Source organism: Rhipicephalus microplus, chromosome 3 (assembly GCF_043290135.1).
Source record: "Rhipicephalus microplus isolate Deutch F79 chromosome 3, USDA_Rmic, whole genome shotgun sequence".
In the NCBI taxonomy this organism is placed as follows: domain Eukaryota; kingdom Metazoa; phylum Arthropoda; class Arachnida; order Ixodida; family Ixodidae; genus Rhipicephalus; species Rhipicephalus microplus.
In genome coordinates this window covers 164448927-164475522 of record NC_134702.1, presented here as the reverse complement: position 1 = coordinate 164475522, position 26596 = coordinate 164448927, and the positions used below count along the sequence as shown (strand labels likewise).

The window sequence follows — 26596 nt, the reverse complement described above, 5'->3', positions numbered from 1 at the left end:
ACGTTTTAAAAATTTGGATTTGGATCACGTTAATTATTGAGAAGTGTGTGATTGGCAAGTAATTTCTTGTCGCCAGGTTGTAAGCGGCCAGTGCTACGATATGTCGCCAATATTGAAATTCGGTTAAGCAATACTGAACTTGTGTGCATTTTTTTTTGTGCAGCGTCCCATGATTTTAAACAGGGTTAAGCCGACAACCGAGCAGCAAGACATTCGAATAAAATCACATCAAAGGCCTAGAGCACCTAATCGGTGACGAAAAATTTGCAGTTTGCGACATCTTCACTCTCGCTGATATTGCATTGAGCTCACGCGCCGTTGTGGTTGTTGAGGTAATGTCTCACTGTATTTCTACCAATTGAATCGAATGTTTATTTATTTGCATTAATATAAGCCATCGCGGGCTTTTAGAGAGGTGGGAATGCACAATATACTTTGTGAAACCAGTTACATAGACATTTAAACGTGTGTGCTTCACCAGTTCATGTTTGGCTAAGAGATGTTCCAATAACGAGCATGCAATGAACATAATCTGCACGAGCTCGCTATTACTACAGAATCCCACAGATTTGTTTTTCAAAAGGCGGCAAGAAACACACGCAAGACCGAGAAGTAGGAAAAACGAAAAAAGAAAATATGTCATGGTTAAACTTTATTTCAATGTGCACGCTAAGAGCAAGCACGCACTACCATGTGTGTACTCCTGCCCGATTAGCACGAAAAGTGTTTCGAGCATATCCAGTGTATTTTCCTTTTAATAAACGCAGTGCCAGCGTTACCAACGACACGCAAGCGGCTACTTTGGGCGACACGTACGCAAGATGTTCAATAGATGTCTGTCTGAACCTCACCGAGTGGTAGTGCAGCACTGTTGCCACACTGTCGGACCACACGAATCATCGCTGACGCAGCGTGAAATTGAAAGTATTCCCCAAAACAATTGTCGACAAAACAACCCCTGCTTTATTAACATTTAACATTCGCCACTAGGCCCACACTGGCACACTCAGCAACAATGAAGCCGGGATAGAAATACAAAGCTGAGGATCGTATCATCCACAGTAATGTCATTATAGTATCCGATTGTTTTGCCAACATCAGTTGAAGGCGTGAATGAACTGAGCTCACGCAACCTGACCACCGCGACGAAACCAACCCCGAACTACGCGAACACCTCCCATAAATATTGAGTGACCAGTCACCAAATTTTCAACGACGGACACAGGCTCTCGCCTTGAAAACTTTAACTTCGTGAGGGCTAATACACGTTTAAAGCCAATTACGTGATGAATCTGGTTGCTACGTAAGTGGCAACCGAAAGTATGTTATGAGTGTTCCTCGTGCCAATCATCCGCCTTATCTCACAATCAAGCCAGGCCAAGCTGCGTGCAATATCAACATTGATAGGCTGGAGGCCGCCTTCGCGACGTAATTGTCGGGAATGGTCCCGCGGCTGGAACACGATAATGGAGTTCCCAATAAATTGTGTCCTGTGTTGAGCTAGGGTGGGACAGACAGAAAGCGATGTGACAGCAGCGAAACTTGAGAACTAAGGAACGTAACTGTGAGGCTGTGCTGTAATAAGAAGGCTGCAACGTCCCTTTTTGAATTTTTTAGCGAGAAAATATGTCAGTGATTATCTAAGCCCTTTTCAGTTTTCTAACAAGACATTGAGCCAATCAAAGGGCATCGTAAAACTGAAAAGCCTTATTGTATGAAAATTGTAATAAGTTCAAATAAAATTAGCAGAAGATTTCACTTTGATATATAAAAATTTGTAAACAAAGATGCTGCAAAGTGAACAAAAATATACAGATATATAAGAAAAAGACACGGATAGTCCACAGGCCATAAAAGCACAAAGAAAAAGAGGATATGGCGCCGTGTACCTGTATGAATGAACAAAACATCCATTCATAATCAGGCATGTATTCTTCACTGCTTCATAAAGTGAGTTGCTGTCCAAAAAGTTTTGGCTGGTGAAGCCGCCTGATTCAAGATTTCCGTTAACTACGTGCCAGCTGGGCCCACTACATTATCGCAATGATAGTGTATAGGTACATCTGCATATGTGGTATTTATTGTGAATTGAAACCGGTTTTGTTTTCATATCAGCATGCGGTGTCTACTCCATCTCCGCTACACGCTACGGCATCATAATTTGATGCATAAGTATCTGCTAAGAAGTTTTAATTGCTGATCAATGAAATGAGCAGAAGCGTCCTGGCGAAGTGGCAGGGAATTGGTTGTGCTTCATGATCATGTATAGGAAGTTCTTCCTGTTTCACCTGGAGTTCTTTACGGCAGAGAGTACGGCAACCCTTTGCTTTCTTAGCTGATGTAAATAAATCATTTGAGCAAGTGCATTTTACTAGGAGAATTCAACAATCTGCAGGCAGGAAGGCACACACGAATGTTTTATGTGAGACATGTTTTAGAGGAAATGTATGGTGAACAGAGAACATGAAAATTCATCCGGAAATGCACTCTTACTGAGAAGTATGCTTCCGTTTTCTTCGGTGTTCTATAGCGTAAGCTTTCATGAGATCAGAACGAGGGTTGCGTGCACTCTAGTTGTCTGTGCCTCTGCCGCCGGCGTCTGCAACTATTAACGCATAAAATCACAAAAGAAAACTTTCTTGGCACAAAAGTAACACTAAGAGGTTTCTAGACCGCTATTTTAACAATCAACGTTGACTTAAGAGTGGAGGTAAATAAAAAAAAGAACACCATGGACACGATGGGATTTGAACCCGCGTTCCCAGGGAGCCAGCCCAGTATTCTACCACAGAGCCACTCCGTCGCTTTTTTTTTTCTTTATTGAATGAAATTATCACCAGTAAAGTGCACACAACGTAGTTCATCAGAAGTCAGGCAAACACACACAAGCGCCAAGAATGGGAAGACACTCTGGAACGGGGTCAAAAGTCTCAACAACCCTGCGCACTTGAGCAGCTGCTTCTCAGAAGACAAATCTCGTCGACCGTGGTGGCTCGGCGTGTCTTTCAATCATGCGACTTTTGCATAGTGAATAAAGTCCCAACAACATCAGCAGGTCATAAGGAGTATATATTATGGAAGGAACCTAATACCATGAGCTGTGATTGGAAGTTCTTTTCTTAATGTTCTTTTTAGAATGTCCCAAAAATAAAAAGCGTCATGACAATGAATAAAACAATGCTCTATAGTCTCAGGTTGGTTGCAGAGTCTACAATTCACTGTCCAGGGTACGTATATTGATTTTTCAATCAGCCACGTTTTCACTGGCAGCATGCAAATGTGCAGTTTAATAAAAATGTTTTCGCTGAAGGAGATATCTACATTCTACGTACACGAAATAATACATCTTGACCAGGCAAAACCGAATATGGCTTTCGATAAACAGGTTCGGGGAAAAGGTTATTCACATGTGTCGCTTTTGAACTCGGCTGCAAACTGGCCTAGGCAGGCTTGATGTCGGGAAAGGATTAGCGTTATTGTGAATAATGAAACGTTTTAGAAAAACAAAAGAACAACCAGGCGCCGCACAAAGCGAATTGAGTGAGAAGTGGATCGTCGACTACTCCAATCGATTCATTACAAAACCTTCAGGCACACTTCCTCATCGTCGCCAGCCACAGCATGAGAAATCGCACAAAATTCCTTGAAAGTGTTCAGCGGGTAGCACGCTTTCCCGAAGAATGCTGAAGGGTGGGACAGTGAATGCCTCTCTACTGAACAAAAATTATGATGTATGACATAGTGGGTACCCTGCATGTGTGCTAGTAGCAGTTACCCAAAGACAGTTTTTAGAAGAAAAAAAAAGGCTCTGAAAGGCCGCTCTTCCAGCTTTCGCTGTGACTCTTTTGCGCGTTCGGCGAGGCCTGGCGGTTTTTTTATATTTCAAATACAGGCAGTGCTTTTTTAGTTTACTTCTCGAAAATCTGGTGTTTGTCGAGTTTATTTCCCCTAAATCTGCAATTCTTTTTTTTCAATGTGTAATTATTTTTGTACAGCTTGTTGCAATGAGACCTTCTTACATTTATTTCCAATGAATCTGATTTGCATTGTTGCTGATAATCCTGTTTCTCCTTCCTTTTACTTCTTGTCTCTAGCCCGTTAATTAAGCTGTTCAATTGCATACTGTAGGCTCCCTAAAGTATATGGGGTAAGAGAAATGCAGGAGCCGTTCAAATGACTTCTCAGCTCTTCTCTCAGCTTCCCTCACCTTCTAGCCAAAAAATGAAATTTTATTATGCATAGTATGTTCAATACTCCGAAATCTTAGATAAAAATTATGAGACAACACTTCCACACAAGACATGCGAAGACGACAAGCACGTTTTATATGTCTGGTAGTTTTAAACGCTCAAACACAAATATGTACGAGTACAAATAATACTTGAATGCGAAACACCAATGTTTGTTTGTATTACATCAAAGCTTGTTCTAGGAGTCCCAAGTATAAATTGCCAGGCTGCTGACACTCATGCACGTGCACATCTTTAACTTGGTGATTCTGAGCTTTGAAAATAACCCTTGAACGTTGAAAATTCTGCTTTAAAATCATAGCTTCCTTTATGAATCCCCATTGTAGAAAGTTTTACCGGTGCGTATTGACCTTTTTTTTTTCGGATATACCCGAAAGCAGGGTGCTGATGACCAAGAGTTAACAGCCTCGCTTTCACTCTTATTTACTAGATAGACAACAACAACAAAAAAAATGCGCTGACTAATAATTAAACGCCAAACTTACTTCACAACTTACTCTAGTCTGACGATGTTCTGTTAATGAACTAGCCTAAAGAAATTGTGTTTTTCCAAGAGTCCTACTCTCACAAAGCTCGAACTGCTACTGCACAACATGTATTTATGTTTCAATGCAACATGCTTCCCTCATTTATTATCCCTAAGTTAAGGAAAATATACACCATAAGAGTTCTTTCTGTTTATATTTTTATTGAATTTAAGGGCGTGACTCCTCACCTGATTCTCGCAAGGGTTCTTGCGTAATGTTTTGAGAGGTATGATAGGGGCCCTGCAATACTTTTGAGCAAGGTCAGAAAACACTGCCCATCGGTAGTAGAGGCTCCCTATAACTAAAAAGCCAAATATCATAGCGCAGCACGTGACCTGTAATTAACAATAAATTAATAAAGTCAGCTAAAAATTTCTTTTATCTCAAAAATGACAGAAGACGCTCAAAAATCACTCGTGGCACGCCCACCCGTCGGCCATTGACTGATTTAAACATGGCGCGCTTAGTCGTTACAGAGATCGTCGCGGGAGGCCGCGACTTGTCCACGAAGGAGGGCGCAGAAAAAAAATAATTGATTTTTCTTTAGTTTTACATACCGAAATTTCAAAAACCTCGTGCCTGACGAGCGCAACGCTTGTATGCATGGTTTCTGTGTCGCTCGTAAAAGTAACGCCTGATAAACGGTGACTTTCAGGCATATTAGCTTGTGATATTTAAATGCACGTGAAGAAAAACGCCCAAACGATAGACGGGAAGGCATGGGAACCGTCAGCCGAACACACACACACAAAAATATTTCGCCCAAAGCTTCGTTCTGTACTCAAGACTTTGTAATCTTGCATTTTATTGGTCATCTTGTTCTTTTTTGGCGCCGTTGTCGCTGCGATATTTACACCGAAAGGCTTCGCAAAAAAACGTACGGCTTCAAGACTAAAATATCAGAGAACTGACCTAGGTGGTAAGTATTCATTCGTTAAGACAATGCGTACAAAATGGAATAAACAAACGAAGTTGGAAAAAAAATGTTATTCGGGCTTTATGTTGCCTTCACTTCTTTCTTTTGTCCGTGTGGTCGCGGCTATCTTTTCAAAACGTATGGAGAAATTGGAGCTTACGCTGCCTTTTTTTATCGGTCCCGCCTGCTGAAGATACCGTCAAGCAACTTATATCAGCTGGAGGCGAGTACGTGTGTGCATACCTCAGTGTGTGTGAGGGTTGAGGGGGCTGGGAGGACAATGGGCTGTAAACACACTCAAAACGAAGTATACAAGCATTTGCAAGAACATTTTTGACGCTACTTTCAAAGCTTTCGAAACCTTACTGCGGTCAAATATTCATTCAAAGATTGTCCCATCTCAAGTTCTAAGACTTTAAGACTGCTTGGGTGCTGAGTGGTGTTCATGCTTTCGTCTATTTGAAGATTTATTTGTCGCTATGTTCCTGTGGTGGGAGAATGTGCTGCAACAAGACCTCCTTTTTAAACTGTCTGATCAGAGAAACGCAGATGCATCGGTGCATAATTTAGGTTCATACGCTCACATATCTCGAAGTAAAAACCGTACATTACATGTATTTTTCCCAAAAGCGAAGTGCCACGCTCGCGATTATGACGTATCTTGTTCTCAAGTATTGTAGGAGAACAAATTCAAAGAAAATGCTATTTTCTATTGTATTCCTGCTCCGAAAGATTCGTCGCCGGCTCCCGAAGCTTTTCAGAGCAGCCCTCGAGACACGAAAACAGCAGCCGTAGATTCATTGGTCTCGCAGCTACTCAAGACATTCCCTACGGTGTGTCAGTGCTTGGATATCAGGCTCCTTCTATATCCGCTGCAAACCCAAATAGATAAACGAACATACATATAGCTAACACTATGGCAATTTGCCTCGCTCTTAATAGCTTTGGCCCTACTCTAGGCGTTGATTGTTCGTATCCGTGGTATAGTATCAGTCTTCTTATCGTCCGCCTGAAAGCCCGCTGTTTTCTAGCTATTCTTCGCAGTCTAAAAACCGAAGTCCTCTGTCGGTCGATAAGCGGTTCTCGCTCTCGGTGGAGAATCGAGAAAGAGAGTTGCTTACGTGTTGCCGCGTTGAAGGCCTTGCAGTAACACCCCCCGCAGCAGCGCCGTGTTTGAGTGCAGCTGTCCGATATAAAGCGCAACAACTGACTGGCCGCAAAAGAACAAGCCATCGAAGACGATCCGTGGTCGCCAATATGCCCATAACTCTGTACAACTTGCCTGGCAGCCCGCCCTGCGGCTTTGTGCGCTGCGTTGGCAAGCATATTGGTGTCGATCTCAACCTCAAGAATTTGAACTTAGCAAACAAGGAGCACCTCAGTGAGGAATATCTCAAGGTAAGTTAGCAAGCACTTCAGGGCACGCTTTACCATATAATAGGGAGTTGTACACACTCATCTGTTAGTGCACCCAGCCCATAAGACACACCTGAGTTTTTGGAGCGAGCATTAGCCAGCTCCACCCTTGAAGATAAGCGTCAGCTAGTAGGGAGGGCTGTCGAAGTGGTGAAAGCCTATGGTTTTTTAGAGGGGTAGGCCACCCGGAAGACGACACCTAATGAATAACGAAATAAAGATATTCATTCGCTCTCTGAATATCTGCACTCCAGAATGTCTAAACGATTTGTCTTTTCAAATGTAATATTTTCCCATCTTTAAACCTAATGAAGACAGGAAGGCACCTGTAGTTTGACCTAAATCAGAATTATACTACAGGCGACGTTTCTCAATAGTACTGACAGTGTTTTTTTTTCTTTATCAAACGGATCACGCGCGCCGCCTATTGTCCACCACCGGTGCCATCACCACCGCCTTTTCATTTGTCCATAACCGATATCGCAGGAAATAAGGAAAAGCTCAGTAAATAAAAACACCAAAAAGATAATGGGATTTGAGCTCGGGTCCCTTGTGTGCCAGCCCAATATAGTACCGCAGAGCCACGCCGGTGCTTGGAACTCTTAAGGCAGGCTTATTGTCGTAAAAGAAATCTCGTTAATATCAGCAATAAAGTGTTATAGAACAGCAAAAGAACAAACAAGTGTAAAATTAGGTATATTGGGGAACGAGTGGGTCGTCTAATGCTCCAAGCCTCTATTGATCTTGTTTACCGATTAAGAGTGGCGCACACCTATATACAGTAGGGGATTGTGGGTATCACAAAAGCTTCTTGCGTAATTCTTCACCGCCAGTCAGCGTCAGCACAATAAATTTCAAAAAGTCTGCCGCAGATACCACGCTTCTCTGAAGATGACGAAGGGTGGCGTAGTGAATAATGCCTGCCTTATACACAATGAATATTGGCGTAGTAGGTACCTTGCAAGCGCGCTTGCAGCAGCCACCCACACAGTATTAAAAAGCCTCTGAAAGGCCGCTCTTCTAGCATTCGCTGGGACAGTGATACTCGTTAAGGGAATAGGCCTGGCAGTTTTTTCTGCATGTCCGCCGACTAAGATCATAACTCGACTTGCCCAAGCGGTTGTATGTTTTGTTGTAGCTGATATACTGCTTGTTGAATCCTAATCACAATCGTCAGCCTGCCTACGTTCACTGCAGAGCAAAAGATGACCATGCGTCACTCGTTAACCCGGTCCTGTTCTTGCTTCGACCGCGTTCTTTCCACGCACACTTATTATTCATATCTGCCCATCCCACTGTCGGCTTTCTACTTGCGCGGTTGCCTTCTCGGGAGTGATTATCGGCTACCTTGTCTACATTCCTTGCTAAGGTAATTTTGCCTTTGTCAATTACGTTTCATATTTCCTCAGTATCCGTGTGTCTAAATAGAGTGTGCTTATCTATCATATCTATAGTTGTTTATACTGTAGCTTGCTTACGTCGCTTCAATGGCACGCTACTTATAGCCTGTTACTGCACTCATTCGTTTACGAATTGAGCTTATTTCCTCAATTGTGTTTAGGTTCTCGTTTCGCAACAAGGCATTTTGTGCCATATCTGGCATGAAATGCTCGGCTTTGAATAATTCTCGGCTGTAAATATGAACAAAATATGAAGAATTAACAAAAGTACTACAAATTACGAAAAATAAAAATAGTCACGTTTATTGATTCCTACTACTGATTCTCATTTGCTGACCTCCACCGCTAGCGGTGCGGGCAGGAATCGAATTGACCTGATGTTTCCCTTAACTATTTCGGGGTGCGACGTTTTTATTTTAGATACAGCCTCAATCGTTCACAAGAGGCGAAAGCCCATTTTGTAATTTAATTATCGTGCATATGTTTCGAGTGGCTGGTGAAATAGTTTTAACAAAATACTTTTAAGCGAAATGTTTAGAAATTTTCCCATTCTCGCTAGCCTGCACGGAATAGAAATATGAGAATCGCCTCAAACATGCAACATCTTCGTCATCGTCATAGGATAGAAATATCGTGATCTGTAATGTTCATAACGCTGCAGACATTCGGAATCACTTCATTGGAAAAATAGCTCACCAATAAAAAATTTAAAACGCATGACGTGACGAAACCGCTGCATAAATGTGATATATGTATCTCCTTGTTCTGAATTTGTGATCCACGTGTAAGAGCAACTTTATTTTTTTTTAAAGGTCAACCCTTTCCACAAGGTTCCTGCCATTGATGACGAAGGATTTATTGTTTACGAAAGGTAAGTTCTTAAGTAGTCCGGCTTAAAGCTGGTTGTACGCAGTGAGGTTAAACACAAATAACATGAGCATTTGACTTACCTCTACTGCGTGTAGTGCCATGGAGCATGTAGTGCTAAGCACTTTCAATATGTTTCAGTGTAGCATGACAAAGCGTGAGAATTTACCTACTGTTGTATTCTGACAGTGATACTGCATATCTTATAGAACACGGGCACGGGTGGGTAGAATTGTTATCTGTAAGAAAGCGAAAGCAGCAAAAATTTAGTATTAATGTTGACTATCACGTGCCAAGTTCTCATCACCATGGTATGCATCTGTTGTCAGCAAACATGGGGTTCTATATTTGCACTATTGGTGTGGTCTTTCCAGCTCAAACTGCTGAAGACAGGCATGCGAGCTTTTTTTAGAATACGATTATGCTTGCTAAAATGTTGAATCAAACTACTCTTCTCAGACAATAGATGGCAAACCTTGAACAAGTGGCACGACATCTGTAAGCCTTTTAGGTTTTGCCGCTTACCAGTACTATTTAGATTGACGACCCAAATGCTCACAGAGTGATGCTGCAGAGTGAGAACCACGCAACGACTGAGCTCTCGAAAAACTTTCGCTTTGTTGTAACAGTTGCTACGAACTCACCAACTCTCAGACATTTGCTTTTAAGAACTCCACTCTTTCTCGGAAGCATGCGAATGTTTTGCAAGAAGAATTCCAGCATGCTCGCGAAGGGGTATCATTACAGCCAAAATATAGAAGGCACTGCCTGCGAAATTCATACGGTGCTCTGTCGGTAATATTGTGGCAGAATAAAGGCGTCAAGCAAAAAAACTTATGCTTCAAGACTCGTAATAAATTCAGTATGGAGCACTTCAAATACGTCATTTTCGCTGGTATTTCAGACTACACGTTCACGGAAATTTGAAAAGCTTGTCAATTGCAGGCAACTTTTGCACCACATGCCGAAATTATGGATCTCCGTCTTATGCGATCATACTCTTAGCTCTATCAGCAATTTTTCAGCATGGAAAAAGACGTCTCAATTTCTGCGAACTTTAAGGCACTCGATCTTGCTGTTTCTTCTGCAATAAAAGCCGGATGTTTGCCACTTTCTAGAAGTATTGATTTCCAAAGCGATGTACTCGATCGTGCCAGACATGGTAGGTAGTACGCTGAACTAGAACAAGGCAACAGTTAGCTCTGACGAGCCGACAAAGAATACCTTAGCTCATCAACAAAAAGCAACCATGACTGTGAATTCGGTGCCCGAACATGTTCAGTCGCGAGTGCTGCTCGCAGTCGTAAAGCTACCATACAAAATCATTTCCTTGCTGGCTGCAGTAAGAGGGCCCTTTACCAAGTAAGTCCGACTTACTTTGCAAAGGGGTTACGACAGCTTAGGACACTGAAAATTTACGTCTTTATATTTTCCCAAGAGAAAATATGCACTACCGCTAAGTAGCAGTGACTTGTTTCTAGTCATGGAAAGGACCATAATTCTGCTTTCGCAGCATAGCAATTGCCTACTACCTGGTGCGCAAGTATGCCCCAAAGTCCGATCTCTACCCTGAAGACAGCAAGTCAAAGGCTCGCATAGACCAGACCCTGGCAGCACTTTCGGGCACTATCCATCCTCAGGCATCAGTATTCTTCGTAAGTGTCCTCCGTTTTCGTCAGCATATTGAAGCGAGGGTCTAGACAGTTTTTGAACATGCAAGAGAAATAGCTTGTGATATTGGTTGGCCAATTATCTACAATGTTGAAACATTCGTAGAATCAGTTAACCATATAACGAGTTTTCAAGGTTCCATCAGCGTTCAGCACGTTTCGACAACAAGCGCATCGTTCTGAAGTGTGCCAGTGTACCGCAGCCTTCTTTACCCACGACTGCAATGCCACGCGGTGCACCTCACGTCGTTCAAAGGTCGTTGCTATTAACTACAGCTGAGTCATCAGCCAAGGACTAAATGAAATAAGTTCAAGTGCGTGGCCTCACTTCTGTAAAACTTGAGTCAAAATATATGGGCTGTAAACATGCAGGAACGGTACATTGTGATCCTTGCTTTAAAAATAAACGGATCAAGCTCGCGAAACTAGCGAGACATTACGAAGCCGTTCTACTGAGTATATTAGCCGAAATAGACTGAGTGTATCAATTCATAACCACACTAAAGAGTGATTTTGCTATCCCTGCCTCGTGAGCATAAGAGCGCATGCTCTAAAAGAAAAGCCGCACGCATAGCAGGTGGTTTTGAAAGAGCTTACACAATTTATCCATAACTATCACGAGTCGCTGAAGGATAGTGAATTAAGAATAACGATACATGTAGCCAAGCCTGTTACTGTAATCATGCAACATTATTCTAAACGCACCATCAATGACGTCGCACATCACCACTTATAATGGGAAAGTGCACGGTGGCTCGTGGTGCAATATCGGCCTTCTTTATTGATCCCTATAACTTTTTTCTGACAAGCTGTTGAAGTTGTGCAATGCCGTTGCAGCCAAGCATGTGCTTGTTTTCGTAAAAGTACTTTTGAAGATATTTGAATATAAGAAAGAGGGAGATTTGCGTATTCTTGCAGAGCTTCAGAACGATAATCGGCGAAATTTTTGCTGCCGAGCCCACATATACTATTGATATTTGAGAAGATTGTAGCCACACCACTGGCTCAAAAGTTTCCTGTACGTCATCTCCAACAGGCCCTTCAAGTTTCACTATCGTTAGTATGTAAGCCACGGTGGTAACGACGAAAACTTACTCACTGTCATCTGACACCACGCAAGAGAATACACATATCTCCTTATCAGAACATCCATACACTACACAATGATATGCGAAAACTAGGAAGAATACGCATCTGCTTGAAAGCGGATTCCTCGCCTAATACAAAGGCAGAAGGAAGCTCGCGCCTAGCTTTTATATACGCTCAAAATCTTACTCTTATATATACAAGTCCGTGTGGGTGGGCTCATTGCTGATATTCTGTTGGTAGTAAACATTGCTGTGGCTTATCCTCTCACCCGAAAATTTTACTGTTTCACCACAAGGATGAAGCAATGATTGTCACAGCAAATAAGACCCATATACGAAGTAAGGCTAATGGTGGCTAACTGCTTCAGAAACCAATCTCGTATACTACAAAACGATGACGTAAAGGAATACGGCGGCTTCAAAGAGCGAAGCGATTTTCGTGCTGTCACGTCAGCGCAAAGTGAATGCCGGGAGCAGTGCACATATAAGTGCAGGATCTGTTTACCGATGTCCACTGGATCAAAGTTTTTATTTTATGCCCGAGCACCGCGACCTCCCATCTGCACCCTTTATTGATATTTCACTCGTCATGGGCAGGGACAGTTAGTTTGATGTCTACTGGAACCGTATACCCATGGGCACAGCTTTCGGAACCTTTTGATCACACGTGGAACGTGCTACGCTAAGGGTGATGTCTTAATTTCACACTTTTTGTGGAACGAGACAATGATGTGAAAAATTTGCAAGTAGTCTTCGTACAACTTGTATCGCAATAAAACATGCCTATAATTCGAAGCAGCTTCACTGCAGGTAGAGCGGGCTGAAACCCACTGCTTTGACCAAGCTACTTTGTCGGTATTTACTGTCTAATGGGCTCTCGCATATTAAGTATTGAAGAGCAACAAGTCTGTGGTTTCGTGTTTTACATGTATATTTATTGCCAATTTCGATTCCACCTGATTCCTTTTATTGGAAGAAAGAGTGCTTATAGCGTAAGAAAACTCACAATACACAATGGTAGTTACGACGGAAATTTAGCACTTGTTTGTATAAGCGTGCGTACGCTGTTGGAGGTCCTAGTCACTGAACAGGAAAAGGCGCAATGTCAATCGTAAAAATTGACCTAATAGGATGGGAAGCACTGCGAGAAACTATCCTCTCCTGCTCAAGAACCGTGTACACACCTATAATATACCAGTACAGGTTACGAGGCATATGACGTTACAACTTGAAAAATGTCGATGACGAAATGTTTAAGTGTTTACACGGCTTACTTTCTGCACAGCGACCTCGTTTTTACTTGAAGACAAAGCCAACTGCTGAAGAAGTCACTGCCTACGAAGAAAACGTTATTAAGGGTATCCAGCATCTCATCGGGGATGGCAAGTATGCGGTCGGCGACAAGCTCACTCTCGCTGACCTCGCCATCGTGTCGCACCTAACTCTCGCGCTCGAGGTAAGATGCGAAAATGAATGCCTTTGAATAATATGAAACAGGAACCAACGAGCGCTTATACATGCGATGGTGTTCTAGTTTTGAGGTCCTTTGCTACAAGTTAGCTAGGTGGTTCGAATCCGCGGAATGTTCTTCCTAAGATAGCTTGTTTGTTAAATAATTTTCGCCGTGACATTTTTCTAACATTGATGTAGCATTCATGCGCGAATAATTACTTGCAATTTCACTCTAGCCTTCGATACTTTGTAGCTTCTCGTGGTTTCTGAATACTCGTGATGCGCTGCAAGGTAAGGAAAAAAAAAACAGCGACGACACAGAGTGATGTGCAAACTAACAAGTGACTACTACTTTATTTTGATCGTGAACAGCTTTATGTACGGGAAAAAAGAAAATAGGGGAGGTGAATTCAGTGATAGAAGACAGAATATGCAGAATGTAAGTTGCTAGCGATGTTTTCCGGCGCAAAAGCTCTTGCGCGATCTTTTGATACGACAGTGATAGTTTACGGAAGCTTTTTGCATGCATAGCAGTGAAGCGTACGTTAGCACATTGATTGCTCTCTCTCTCTGAGGAAAAAAAAAAGCTTTTGATTGCAAACCATGCCGCTGCGTATGTATCTCTCGATACGTTTCAGTGAAATTGTTTAACGCCCAGATGTGTTTTTGATTTCCGTATTCTGTTTTCTCTCACTGCATGCTCTTCCCATCTTTTTCTTTTTGCATACACATAAGGCTGTTCACGATAAAAAGAATAGTCGCTAGTTTACGCATCAATTTGTGTCGTTCCTGTTTTTTTTTTCTTACTCTGCAGCGCATCACAAGCGTGAAAATCCACCGACTAGCCTCTATTGCCCTCTTATTAGCAATTATTTTTATTGAAAATATGAACTTTCAAATTTTACATTGATTGAAAAAAATGACGTTCAGCACCTTTTATTCAAGCATATTTTACAATAGAGGAAATGTACAAACATTTTTCTGTGCTTGTTTGCTATACTTCCCTAGAATACGTGTCACGTAATCAGGAGAGATAGCTGGCCTAGTGGTAAAATAGGGCTATTGGGTATACAGTGAATATAGAGGTAGACAATGAAGGCAAGAACACACAGCACTAACACTGCATATCTACCAACTAGCCCAACTTTCTTTCCTGTTGCAGCAACCTTTTGTCCACAGTGCTTGATCTAGTGTAAAGCAGGGGACTGGCCGCTAGGGGGCCAACGTGAGCGGATGCCTGCAACGTCGGCTCCGGCAAACGGTACGTGCTACTCTTTACCAACCTTTCCTGCGGTCACTAGCCTGTTCGAACAGCGACATAAGGGTCTGAGGAAGACAGAGACGACGCCCATTCCGGGCAAGCTCCGACGTTCTGTGTGCAACAATTAGTGAACCGAGACGCTGAGCATCCGAGCTAAGCCTCTCTGAGACTCCGCTCCTTCGTCGACACTGGCAGCAACGCCTCCCGTTATTATGGAAGTAACGGTTGAGGGCCACACCATCTCCGCTGAAGAGCTCCAGGCAGGCAATTGGACACCAGTTCTCTACAAAGCCTATGCGTCTCGACCAGCCTGTTCACAGAAACCACTTTCGCAACCCAACGCTACCGTCAAGGAGACCAACCCGAACGCCATGCGCGTCGAAGCAGCTGCAACTGGAAGAGGCAAGACGCCAACCCACCTACCACCTGCTACCAAGGAGACGCGCATCATTGTAAAACGCAGCAAGCAACTGCCGCCACTCCCACCGAACGCTATTCGCGTCGTTGTTCGTCCGCGAGGTCAACTGCGACTCCTAGATGTCCCAACGCCTCGACTCATGAAGGCAGTGCAGGCCGCACTTCAAACCACTCTGCCCGATGATTTCTGCCTGCGCATACACCCCACTAATAATACATTCACGGCAGCTACAACACACTCCGCCGCAGCCGAGCTCCTAAAGACGCTGACTTCACTCACCATTGGTGGCCATGCTTACCCCTGCATGGCTTACGTGGCACCCCCACCAGGAGCTACAAGAGGGGTCATCTCAAACGCCTTTGACGACGAGACGCCAACCCAGCTGTACGAAGACCTGGTCAAACGGAATCCTGAATACTCTATACTCGCAGCCCGACGAATGGGGAAGACGCACTCCATTCTCATCACCTTCGACGCCAATGAGGTGCCACATTCCATTAAATACATGGGAGCCATTCACCGCTGTACTCCATACCGCGGAAGTCCGGATGCTTGTACGAACTGCAGACTACCGGGCCATCGTCACGACGTATGCCCAAGCCCCAAGACTAATCTTTGCCCACGCTGTGGCAGCCAACACTCACCCCAGGAACCTCCTTGCACGCCTAAGTGCATTCTGTGCGAGGGCCCTCATCTTACCGGCACTGGTTCATGCAAAGGACGCAACCTTCACCAGCCACGCAAAACGACAAAGCAACCTCAAACGCAGCGACAAGAACCGGTTCCACACGGGGACAACTTCCCCCAGTTGTCAGCGGGACCCACTCAGCCCAGCCAACTCAGCCAACCCAAGCAAGCCTGGACCGAGCCGCTTAAACAAGATTGGGGCCCTCCCCGTTCGCCCTACAAGAACGCACTATCATCAACAGTGACTTCCAGTCTGCAAGACGCTCTGGCCAAGTCTCGGGAGGAGGCAGCGGCAGCCAAAGCAGAAGCTCAAGCAGCCCGAGCTGAAGCCGCTGCCCTTCGAGAACACATCGCGAAGCTGGAGACCCAGATAAGTACTCTCGCCACAAGCCATGCCACTCCACCTACCCCAACTCCTACTACATCCCAAACTCCTGCGCACAACCCACCCAACACCTCTAGCATGTCTTTCCCACCCAGCCATGTCAACGCGACATCCTGCTCTGATTCGCTTGAGTTAGATATCGACACGGCATTTCCTCGGCACACAAATCAGGACATTACCCCGCGTCCCTCAACACACAGCTCACTAGCCGATATTCCAACCATGCTTGAGTCTTTTACTGCTCGTTTTGAGGCAAAATTGCAGGAAGGTATCACCAGCATCAATCAGGAATGCACAACGCTCCAAGATGCGGTAATCCGTGTAACAACAGACAATGCAGCACTTAATCATCGTCTTGATGCTTTAGCTCAAACATTAACTGACCGCTACAACAATCTTGAATCACAGCTCAATTTGTTCGCAACATGCCTTGCAAAACGGGATCTCACCCCAAGTAAACGCAAGAAGCCCAAAGCAACTGAAGGGCAAGACAATCCACTCCCTGACGTCACTAACGACTCCCAACCTTGCGCGGCGGCTACGCCCCTTCTCAATTCTCATGATGGCAGCTCTAAACCGTAATCTGACACTCTGGCAGTGGAACTGCCGAGGTTTTGGCCAGAAGCGTCATGTTGTCCACCAACTGCTATCTTGCGCTGCGGGACCCGATATCCTTGCCCTACAAGAACCCTCCAACCCCCTAACCTTACCCGGCTATACTTCTATTACACCCACATCCCCTACACCCTCTCGGGTGGCGTTTCTAATTAATCGCTCAATCACCACCATCTCCCACTGTTTAGCAGTCCAAGACATTGATCACCTCTTAATTGAGCTTGTGCCGCAACATGCCAGAGCTAAAAGCCTCTTCATCCTGAATGTATACAGCAGCCCTAAGTGCTTACAGGGCAACTTCCAGCGCCTCTTTACGCTCGCGAAACGCATAGCCAATAAGTGCCCCCTACTCGTCGTGGGAGATTTCAATGCCCCACATACAGCCTGGGGTTATCCGCGCGACACACCAAAAGGACGTCGGGTGTGGTTAGCAGCGCAGCAAGCCGGCCTCTCACTGCTCACCGATTCTGCCTTTCCGACACGCATAGGGAATAGTGTCTGCAAGGACACTACACCAGATCTCTCGTTCGCACATCGCCTCCCTCATGCCACATGGTGCAACACACAAGAGAATTTGGGTAGTGACCATTACATTATCGAAATTCTCTTAAATATGCAACTACCCCGCAGGGTTCTCAGAGGTTCCACTTTTACCAACTGGGATTTTTTCCGCACTTATAGGGCAACACGCACCCACGCCTCTATCACGGACATCACTGAATGGTCAGAACAACTCCGGAGTGATGTCCGATCCGCAACTCGTCTAGTACGAGAGGACTGCCCAAGCGACACAGTTGACTCTCGTCTCCTACATTTATGGGACGCTAAAACAAGCCTAGAACGACGCTGGCAAAGCCAGCGTTGGAACCGAACTCTTAGACGTCGCCTGGCCCGCCTGAGCAAAGAGATAGAGACCCATGCAGCCACTCTTTCGCGACAGAACTGGGAATCGCTTTGCAACAAATTAGATGGCAATATGAGTATGCCTCAGACTTGGAATTTGTTCGGACACTTAATTGACCCAACTCAGTCAAAGACTACCCAAAGACACAACCTCACCAAACTCCTACATACTTGCGATAAACCTCCACCAGAACTACTACAGGAACTTCGAAATCAGTACTTCCCAACATACCCTGCCGTATTGTATCCCGATTATACAGGTCCTCCTAATGAGCTCCTCGACCAACCCATTACAGTAGCCGAAGTTCAAGCCGAACTACAGAAACTAAACACTTCCTCAGCCCCCGGTCCGGACAATATTCACAACAAAGCACTCCGTAATCTCGACGACCAATCAATTGCCGAGCTTACTGAATACTTTAATGAGTGCTGGCTAAGGGGCATCCTCCCACCACAATGGAAAGAGGCCAAGGTTGTCTTTATACCCAAACCTGGGAAACCTCTCCTTACGTCTAACCTCAGGCCCATATCCCTCACTTCTTGTGTCGGCAAACTCATGGAGCACGTACTCCAAACCAGGCTCTGCCAGTACCTAGAAGGCAAGAATCTCTTGCCTGCTTGCATGTTTGGATTTCGCCCTGGACTTTCCACACAGGACGTTTTCCTACAACTAAAACATCACATTCTTGACTCTCAAACCTGCGATACCAGAGCTATCTTAGGAGTAGATCTAACAAAGGCATTTGACAACGTTGCGCACTCAGCTATTCTAGAGAACCTTATAACCCTGGGAGTCGGCGTAAAGATGTACAACTACGTCCGCGACTTCCTCAGCCACCGCACAGCAACACTTACCTTTGGCGATCACAGCCTGCCAGGCATCACGCTTGGAGCCCGTGGTACGCCCCAGGGAGCAGTCCTCTCACCTATTCTTTTTAACATAGCACTTCTACATCTGCCCCAAAAACTGGGTCAGATCCCCGACATCCACTTCAGCTTCTATGCCGACGACATCACCGTCTGGGCAAACCGTGGTAGTGACGCCGAAATAGAAGAACACTTACAGTTGGCACTAACCACCATCGACACATATGTTCGAGAACGTGGCCTTACCTGCTCCCCTTCCAAATCAGAGCTCTTTCTTTACCGACCGAAGCAGCATGCTTCAGCCATTCCCCCTATCTCTCTCACGCTAGGTGCCCACCCCATCCCACTTGTCTCAAAAATTCGGGTGCTAGGGCTAGTACTCTACTCACATGGCGCACATGGAGAAGTCATCAGGACTCTCCAAACACATGCTCAGCAGACCATTCGGCTGATTCGTCGCATAGCGAACCGTCGGGCTGGCCTACGCGAGCGAAACACGCTTCGCCTCACCCAGGCTTACATCGTCAGCCGCACCACGTATGCCCTCCCATACCTACCTCTCCGACAAAAAGAGAGAGACCGCATTAACGCGCTTCTACGAAGTTGCACAAAAACAGCTCTACGCCTTCCCCCAAGCACATCCAATGACAGACTCTTCAAACTTGGTGTACATAATACATTTGAGGAACTCGCTGAAGCCACCTTTACGGCACAAATATGTCGTCTGTCTAATTCGGTGAGTGGCCGCGCTCTTTTGACCCAATTAGACTTATCCCCAATAACAGAATCACCTGGAAGGGTCCCTCTTTCTTCTAACCTCCGCTCTCACCTAAACGTACCGCCCATTCCCAAGAACATGCATCCTGTGCGCGACGAGAAACGCAGAAAGGCAAGGGCCCGGGCCCTCCAGAGACAATATGGCGAGGACCAGAATGTAGTCTACGTTGACGCAGCGGAATATGCGTCAAGATCCCGCATGGCCCTTGCGGTGGCTGACAATCAGGCAAATCTCCTAACTTCTTGCTCAATTGTCACAAATTCCTCCACAGAGGCAGAAGAGGCAGCCATCGCGCTTGCTCTCATCTCCACACCTGCCACCACTATCATTAGCGACTCGAAATCAGCTATTCTTAACTACGCCAATGGCCTGATATCATGTAGCGCTGCTCGCTTGCTACGCTTCTGGCAGCCTCAGTGCTCCACAACCCTGATCTGGACGCCAGCACATGCCGGCCTCCTTGGCAACGAGGAGGCTCATTCTCTAGCCCGAGGTCTCACATTCCGGGCAGGAGAAATGGAGCCCCCTCCACAGGTCGAGGAGCGCTTGCTCTCTTTTCGTGATATTCTATCGTATTACCGGGAACAACGAAGAATATACGCACCCCCAGCCCCATCCCTAAACATAGCGCAGGCCACACATTGGCGACGCCTACAAACTCGAACTGCTCCATACCCCGTATTACTAAACGCCCGTTACCCAGACCATTTCCCCTCTTCATGCAAACTTTGCGACAAACCAGGAGACTTCCTCCACATCCTCCTCACATGTCCCACCTTCCCACATCCCCCACCTCCGGCTGTGGCAGTGTCATACTGGGAGACCATCATGACCAGCACTTCTGCGTTCGATCAGCGCCGGATCATCTCGTGCGCCATGAAGAGGATCGCACTTCAAGGGCTTTCCTTTGCTTTGTAAGGGTGCCTCCTCACTGCGAGGGTGCACCCACGTGCCATGAGGGGGCTCGGCCCCCACGCTACACAGTGGCAATAAATGTTTCTACCACCTAGTGTAAAGCAGTGTCTTGTTACCTTCCTTGATTTGATTGATATGTGGCGTTTAACGTCCCAATTGTTACCTTCCTTGTTTAGGTCTTATTTGCCCTGCTTGATTGATGTTAGTTGAGTTTTCTGTGGATTGACGTATATAGTTCAAACTTCTAAGAAGATAGGCTGCACGCAAAAGACAATGGCACAGAAGACAGGGACGAGCACTAACTGATGCCTTGCGTTCATGGGGGGGGGGGGGGGGAAGGGGTCGATTCTACGAAAAATGAAAAAATAAACGGGAAATACTTTATATTTCTGATTTCTTTTTTTTAATTTTGTATATGATGCCGGTATGACCAAACAGTGCGAAATCTTATTTGATTTTCAAATAAGGAAAATCGCAGCACATCCACAGAGTAAATGATGATGAGTAGGGCGAAACGTCCATCAGCCCGTCCATGCTTCTCGCGACCGTCAGTGCGTCCATCCATGCATCCATCCGTCCGTCTGCCCGTCCGTCTGCCCGTGCGTCCGTCCATCCATCTCTTCCTGCCTCCATCCGTCCGTAGGTCCATCCATCCGTCCGTCCATCTGCTAGTCTGTCTGTCCATTCATCCGTGCGTCCTGGGTCACCGGTGGCTGCTTACTACTATACTACTACTACTACTACTACTACTACTACTACTACTACTACTACTACTACTACTACTACTACTACTACTACTACTACTACTACATACATTGGAGGATATTCAGACCCAAGCCTTAAGGAGCTTCGCCCCTAAAATATTTTTCGTCAAGAAAAAGTTGAGAAGCATCGCTGGTTCATGAACGCCATTTTAAAAGAGCATGTTCTCGTAAATTCGCGATCGAGCTAACAGCTACCGAAGCTATATATCAAAAATATCTTTTACGTAGCACAAACAGACGTAAAGCACGTAGAACTAGTTCACTTGACTTTTTCAATTCTTGTGCCCTTGCATATTTTTTATGAATTCTGAAAAAAACACTGTGTTTTGGAATTTTCTTCGTTGTTGGGACGCATCTTCTGCTTATTTCTGCTTAAAGGTAAATAACATGACTTTCTCAATTACAATCTCAAATCATGGCTTCGAGCGACTTAAGATGCCTGCCATTACATAAAAATCAACTGTGAAGACAGCAAATAAATATCACATTTTCCTGTTTTTTTTTTTTTAAGGAATTGGGCACATTTGTTGAAACAGCCTGTATATTTTCGCGTTTTCTATCTAATTAACAATAAGCTCTTAGACACTCTTCTGTTACCACTTGTTTACTCGCCCATGTTTCATTTGTGCAGGCCATCAGGGGTGAGAAGAAGAAAAGGGAGGATGAGAGATTGTAAAACATGACACTGTCTTGCGTCACAGCTTGGTCGCAAAAGCGAAAAAATAATTGTGACAGCAACAAACTGGATTTTCCCGAGGAGAATGAAAAGCAAATAAAAACGTGCCCCACGTTTCGCACGCACAAATCACGCACAAAACGTACTCATAGGTACAGATACACGCGAATAATTGCCTCAGTTGCTCCTTTGCTGCGTCTGAAAAGCGCGCTTTTCGCAAACGGAAACTACAATGGTTGCAGTGACTAAATGCGCCTGGTAACTACGACAGAATCGTTCCAGGTTAAGGCCGAGGCCAGCAAAGACGTACGCTCCTCTCCTTCTCTCTACCGCGAGATAAGGGCGCGCGAGGGAGCATCGCTCCCCTTCTCAGAGTGCAGAAAAGTACGCCTGGGAGATTAGAGCGCGACACGTGCTTCCTGAGCAATCTTGCTGGCAATTCTGAAAACAAAATAATCGACGTCGACGCTGACGCCGGCAGCGAAATCCAGCCGAGAGTGTTCATATACTTGCTATCGCAATAAAAGAGTGGGAAGAGAAGTGAGGGAACGGAGTTAAAAAGAAAAGTAGTGCTACAAGCTCCACAGTTTTCTGGGTCCTCGCATATGATGCGCGTATCTGCAAAAATTTCCTTTTTGCTCTAAATATAACATCTTATGAAGTAATGAAAATGCCTCTTCATTAGCGCGAGCAAGAATCTACTTATGCATATTTCACATACATTCATCTTAGTCTCCGATGTACTATACTTCGGGATACAGACCTAAATATTCTGCTCGCCAGAATACAAAGTACGGTAACAATTTTCTGAGGAACTGGTAATATTGCCTGGGATGGCAGTCAGTGCTCACCTTTTTTACTTTTTCGTAGTGCCGTTCTGTTTTGTCTTATTATCGCCATGAATTTCCGTACGCTTTCTCTTTCCTCGGTTTTTGAAGTGGTAAAACAGAAAAAAATGCTAAATCACTGTTATCGACCAATAAACTACTTTGTATCGTTCAACGTATTAAGAGCTGGCACTTCTTGTTTGCAGATCGACTGCATCGACCACGCCAAGTTCCCGAAGCTGGCTAGCTACTATGAACGCATGGAATCGGAGCTCCCTTACTTCGAGGAGATTTACAGGCCTACCATTGGCTTCGTCAAGCAGCACTGGGCTTCTCTGCAATGAGTGTGCCCTAAGCACCTTATCCTGGGTCGGGGAAAACCGAGAAAATTCTTCTTCTGAACACAATGCTCACATAGACGCCAGCATGGCTTGAACGCTTCAATCAGCCTTGATATTTTTTTTTGATGGTGTGCCAAGGCTATTTTTTTAAATGGTTTATTTTGCTAAAAGTTACGTTATAGAGAGGAGTTCTTGGGGTTTCTCACTAGACAATAATAAATTGTTGTTATACTGTTTCTCTTAAAAGAATGTAAAGAATTATGCCATGTATTATCAGAATTTGGCACAGTGGGCACATATAGATCTTTTATTTAAAATCACATGAACACCTGATATTTTCTGACGTGCAGCTTGAGCCATACAAATACTTTGAGCCAGAATCTAGGTTCAGCTTGAACAAATAAATATTACTTTGCCGGTCAGTTGCATGTCGAGATAACGTTCATTTAAGTGTTTGCTACTGGGTGTGTTAAAATCGCCATTGTGATCTGGCGGTTACGGCGCTCCGTTGATCACCCGCTCGTCGCGACATCTCATTACCGCCATAGGGGACAGATTTTTCATGGAGGCGAAAAAGCTCCGAGGCCCATATGCTTCGTTTTAAGCGTACGTTGAAAACCACTAGATGGTCGAAATTCTCGGAGCCGTCAACTATGGCGTTACTCATAGTCAAGACATTGTTTTGGGACGTTAAACCCCAATGCTCGTTAAGGGTGTCTCGAGCCTACGAAGTCATAGATGTGTAAAGACTGATAAACGTTAATCCTGAAACTTTAAGCAAACGTAATGAGTCATCAAAACGGACACGTAGCTTTGCACTGGCCTTACTGCTACCTTATACTCTCTGGTTACCGAACGGCTTCGATGTTCAGTCAACCCTCCTACGTCTTCCCCTCCCCCTCCCCACTTCTTCCGCTTGTTTTTCACAGAATACCCCTTTCCTTTTACTAACAAAAGTTGTCACGGCGGCCCCTTCCCTTACGCACCCAGTGTTCTCAATTGTCTGTGTGCACGCAGGTGTGTGCGTTTGTGAGTGAGCGTGTGTGTGTGCGTGTGTTTGTGTGTGCGCACGTGTATGTGTTTTGTGTGCGTGTATTTGTGTGTGTGTTTCTCTGTTTGTGCGTGCGCACGTGTGTGCATGTGTATTTGTGTATGTGCGTCTGTGTGTGTGTTTGTGAGTACGCATGTTGTTTGTGTGCGTGTGTGTGCTTGTGTTCATGTCTGTACGCGTCCATGTGTGTATGTGTGTGTCTTTGTGCGTGTGTGCATGCGCACGTGTGTGTTTGTGTGACTGTGTGTGCACGTGTGAATATGTGTGTGTGTGCGCGCGCGTGTGTGTGTTTGTGTAAGTGTGTGTGTGTGTGCTTTTGTGGGTGTGTTTGCACATGTTTTTCTGTGTGAGTGTGTGTTTGCTTGTATTTTTTCTGAGTGTGTGTGCACGTGATTGTGTTTGCGATTGTGTGAAAGTTCACGCATGTGCCAACTTACGTGGGTGTGTGCGCTCATACAACTTCAAGTACGGACATAGATGTGTGGTAAAACATCTTTTTCCACGGAGGGAGGAGTTTTGGGCTACAATCGCTCTCAGACCGAATTTAAGATCTTTAAATTTGGTCTTTTATTTGCAGCTATCTTGCATTTTCGCTGAAAGACAATACTCATTTTTATTCCCAACTTACGGTGAATAGGACACTACAATTTCAGCGAACCAAGCTCTGTTACGCTATAGAGTTTAATATGTTCCTAGGAATGTATATTGTGGATGTGAAATTCCTTGATGCGCTAGTGTGGTTCGATGCCTGAATAAAGGTTTGAAGATCCACAGCTGAAAAAAAAACTTGTTTTGAGGCAGCTTCACAATATTAATTTGCCAAAAAAAAAAAACAGTGGTCGATTCGAGGTAATGATTGCTGCGTGATGAATTCCTGTGGTCATACGTAGATGTAGCACAGCTAAAGCTGTACTTGGAGGTTCTATGGTATTTCTACTCCCTGTCAATTATTTCGTATGCTATTTTACTATTTTACTTTAGTACGAAGAATTGTAGCCTGATCACTTTCTTGTATTTGTTAATCTATCCTATTGCACGCCGCCGTTGTGGTCTAGTGACAAAAGTACCCAGCTGTTGACCCTCAGTTTGCAGGATTGAATCCCGACTGCGGCGGTGTCCATTTTGATGGAGGCGAAAATGCTGTTGGCCTGTGTGCTCAGATATGGGTGCACGTTAAAGAACTCCAGGTGGTCGAAATTTCCGGTGCCCTCCGCTACGGCGTCTCTCATAATCACATGCTGGTTTTGGGACGTTGAACCTCACATATCAATCAATGTTTCCTATTACTTGCATACAAACGTTTTTACATGCCAACGTTGTCCCCAAGCTACACACCGTTTCAGGCGACCCTGACAGTGCTGCGAAGAAGAATTCAGTGTGTGTTGGGGAATCACTAGTCAGATATATTATTAATCAAATTTTACGATATGGTAAATCTTAGGTAGCCGTTTGTGGTAGCATACAGGACATGGTGGGAACGACTCGTTTATTTGTTGATAAAAGCACGCAGTTGGAAAACTTCGTCGTATTCAGAAAAACTTGGTAGATGCATGCGACTAATGAATGCCATATTTTTGATGAAATCCATATCGTTTTGAAAGAACCTCTATCATGGTATGCCCCTCGGCGACATGCATTATTCAAATACAGTCTAACGCAACGATCTTGCACGCTATGACAAATTATTCTAGCAGGCATGCTTTCTTCTCCACTAAAATAAAACGCTGCAAGGCTGCGCTGCCACTGCATTCAACTCTCAAGTGCTGAGTAGGGACACCTTCATAAAGACAAAAATAAACTCGGTGTCATGCTTACGTGTATTGTGATTCAATGTATTTTATAGGAAGCATATATTTTATACTTATTGCAGTGGGCAAAATATGTCTAGTCTATTTAGCGCTGCTAATACTTTAGCACTCACGGGATCGAGTAAACACCACTTGTATTTATTTCAAGTTTGCTTTAACACAGACGGACCAAGACAAATAGTGTCATTCACTTGTTTCTGTTTTTATCTTTTTTGTGCGTTGATTGTGATGATCAAGACAAATATTATTTTCTAGTTATAACGTCAATGATTAACGCGAGCGTAATTAAGGCACGCAAACATTCATTTGAAATACGTGTGGAAGCTATGCTCACATACTGCCGTGCATCTAAATTAAAATTATTTGAAATGTGGTCTATTTGATTTATGCTAATAAATAATATCAGGTGCTCCATATTCAAGCTTATGTAGTTTCATGAAGTCACATGACGACAACTTCATAGTTGTTGCGTCAGTGGGAAGCATCCTTGCATGGTAGAGTTTCTTCCAGTACAGTTATATCTAAATAAGAAATGTCATCGCGTGAAAAAAAATCATTGATAACATGCAGTGTAGCCAGCACATTCGTGAGTGATGTGCGTTCACGTTCGATCACCCGGCGAAATCAGACTGTGGTTTAAATTTCAGGGCGATATAGATTTTTCGGCAGAGCATGTCACTCTTACGATGAGATGACGAAGTAACGTTATCATTA

General features: G+C 44.5%; 1 protein-coding gene across 3 annotated transcripts; it reads left to right on the top strand.

The window, feature by feature from the left end:
- The first annotated feature begins 6809 nt into the window (after nt 1-6809).
- Nucleotides 6810-25888, top strand: LOC119184725 (glutathione S-transferase 1). Of its 3 annotated transcripts, none has more exons than XR_012894410.1 (6): nt 6810-7091; nt 9322-9380; nt 10890-11031; nt 13420-13590; nt 14749-14847; nt 21811-21984. XR_012894410.1 is itself a non-coding variant. In XM_075890447.1 (5 exons), exons 1-5 carry the CDS (start codon nt 6951-6953, stop codon nt 23024-23026), a joined length of 651 nt encoding a protein of 216 aa, XP_075746562.1. In that variant the 5' UTR covers nt 6823-6950; the 3' UTR covers nt 23027-25888. The 3 variants fall into 3 exon arrangements, 1 of the variants encoding a protein (XP_075746562.1); XR_012894409.1 differs by lacking the exon at nt 21811-21984 and adding an exon at nt 22889-23027 and having other exon boundaries at nt 6811-7091; XM_075890447.1 differs by lacking the exons at nt 14749-14847; nt 21811-21984 and adding an exon at nt 22889-25888 and having other exon boundaries at nt 6823-7091.
- Nucleotides 25889-26596: the final 708 nt, after the last annotated feature.

What these genes read in the sequence shown, in the direction of transcription:
- LOC119184725 (XM_075890447.1), top strand. Translation starts at nt 6,951, where the DNA reads ATGCCCATAACTCTGTACAACTTGCCTGGCAGCCCGCCCTGCGGCTTT. An exon ending in TCAGTGAGGAATATCTCAAG is followed by an intron (nt 7,092 to 9,321) that starts GTAAGTTAGCAA and finishes TTTTTTTTAAAG; the next exon opens with GTCAACCCTTTCCACAAGGT. An exon ending in CTCAGGCATCAGTATTCTTC is followed by an intron (nt 11,032 to 13,419) that starts GTAAGTGTCCTC and finishes CTTTCTGCACAG; the next exon opens with CGACCTCGTTTTTACTTGAA.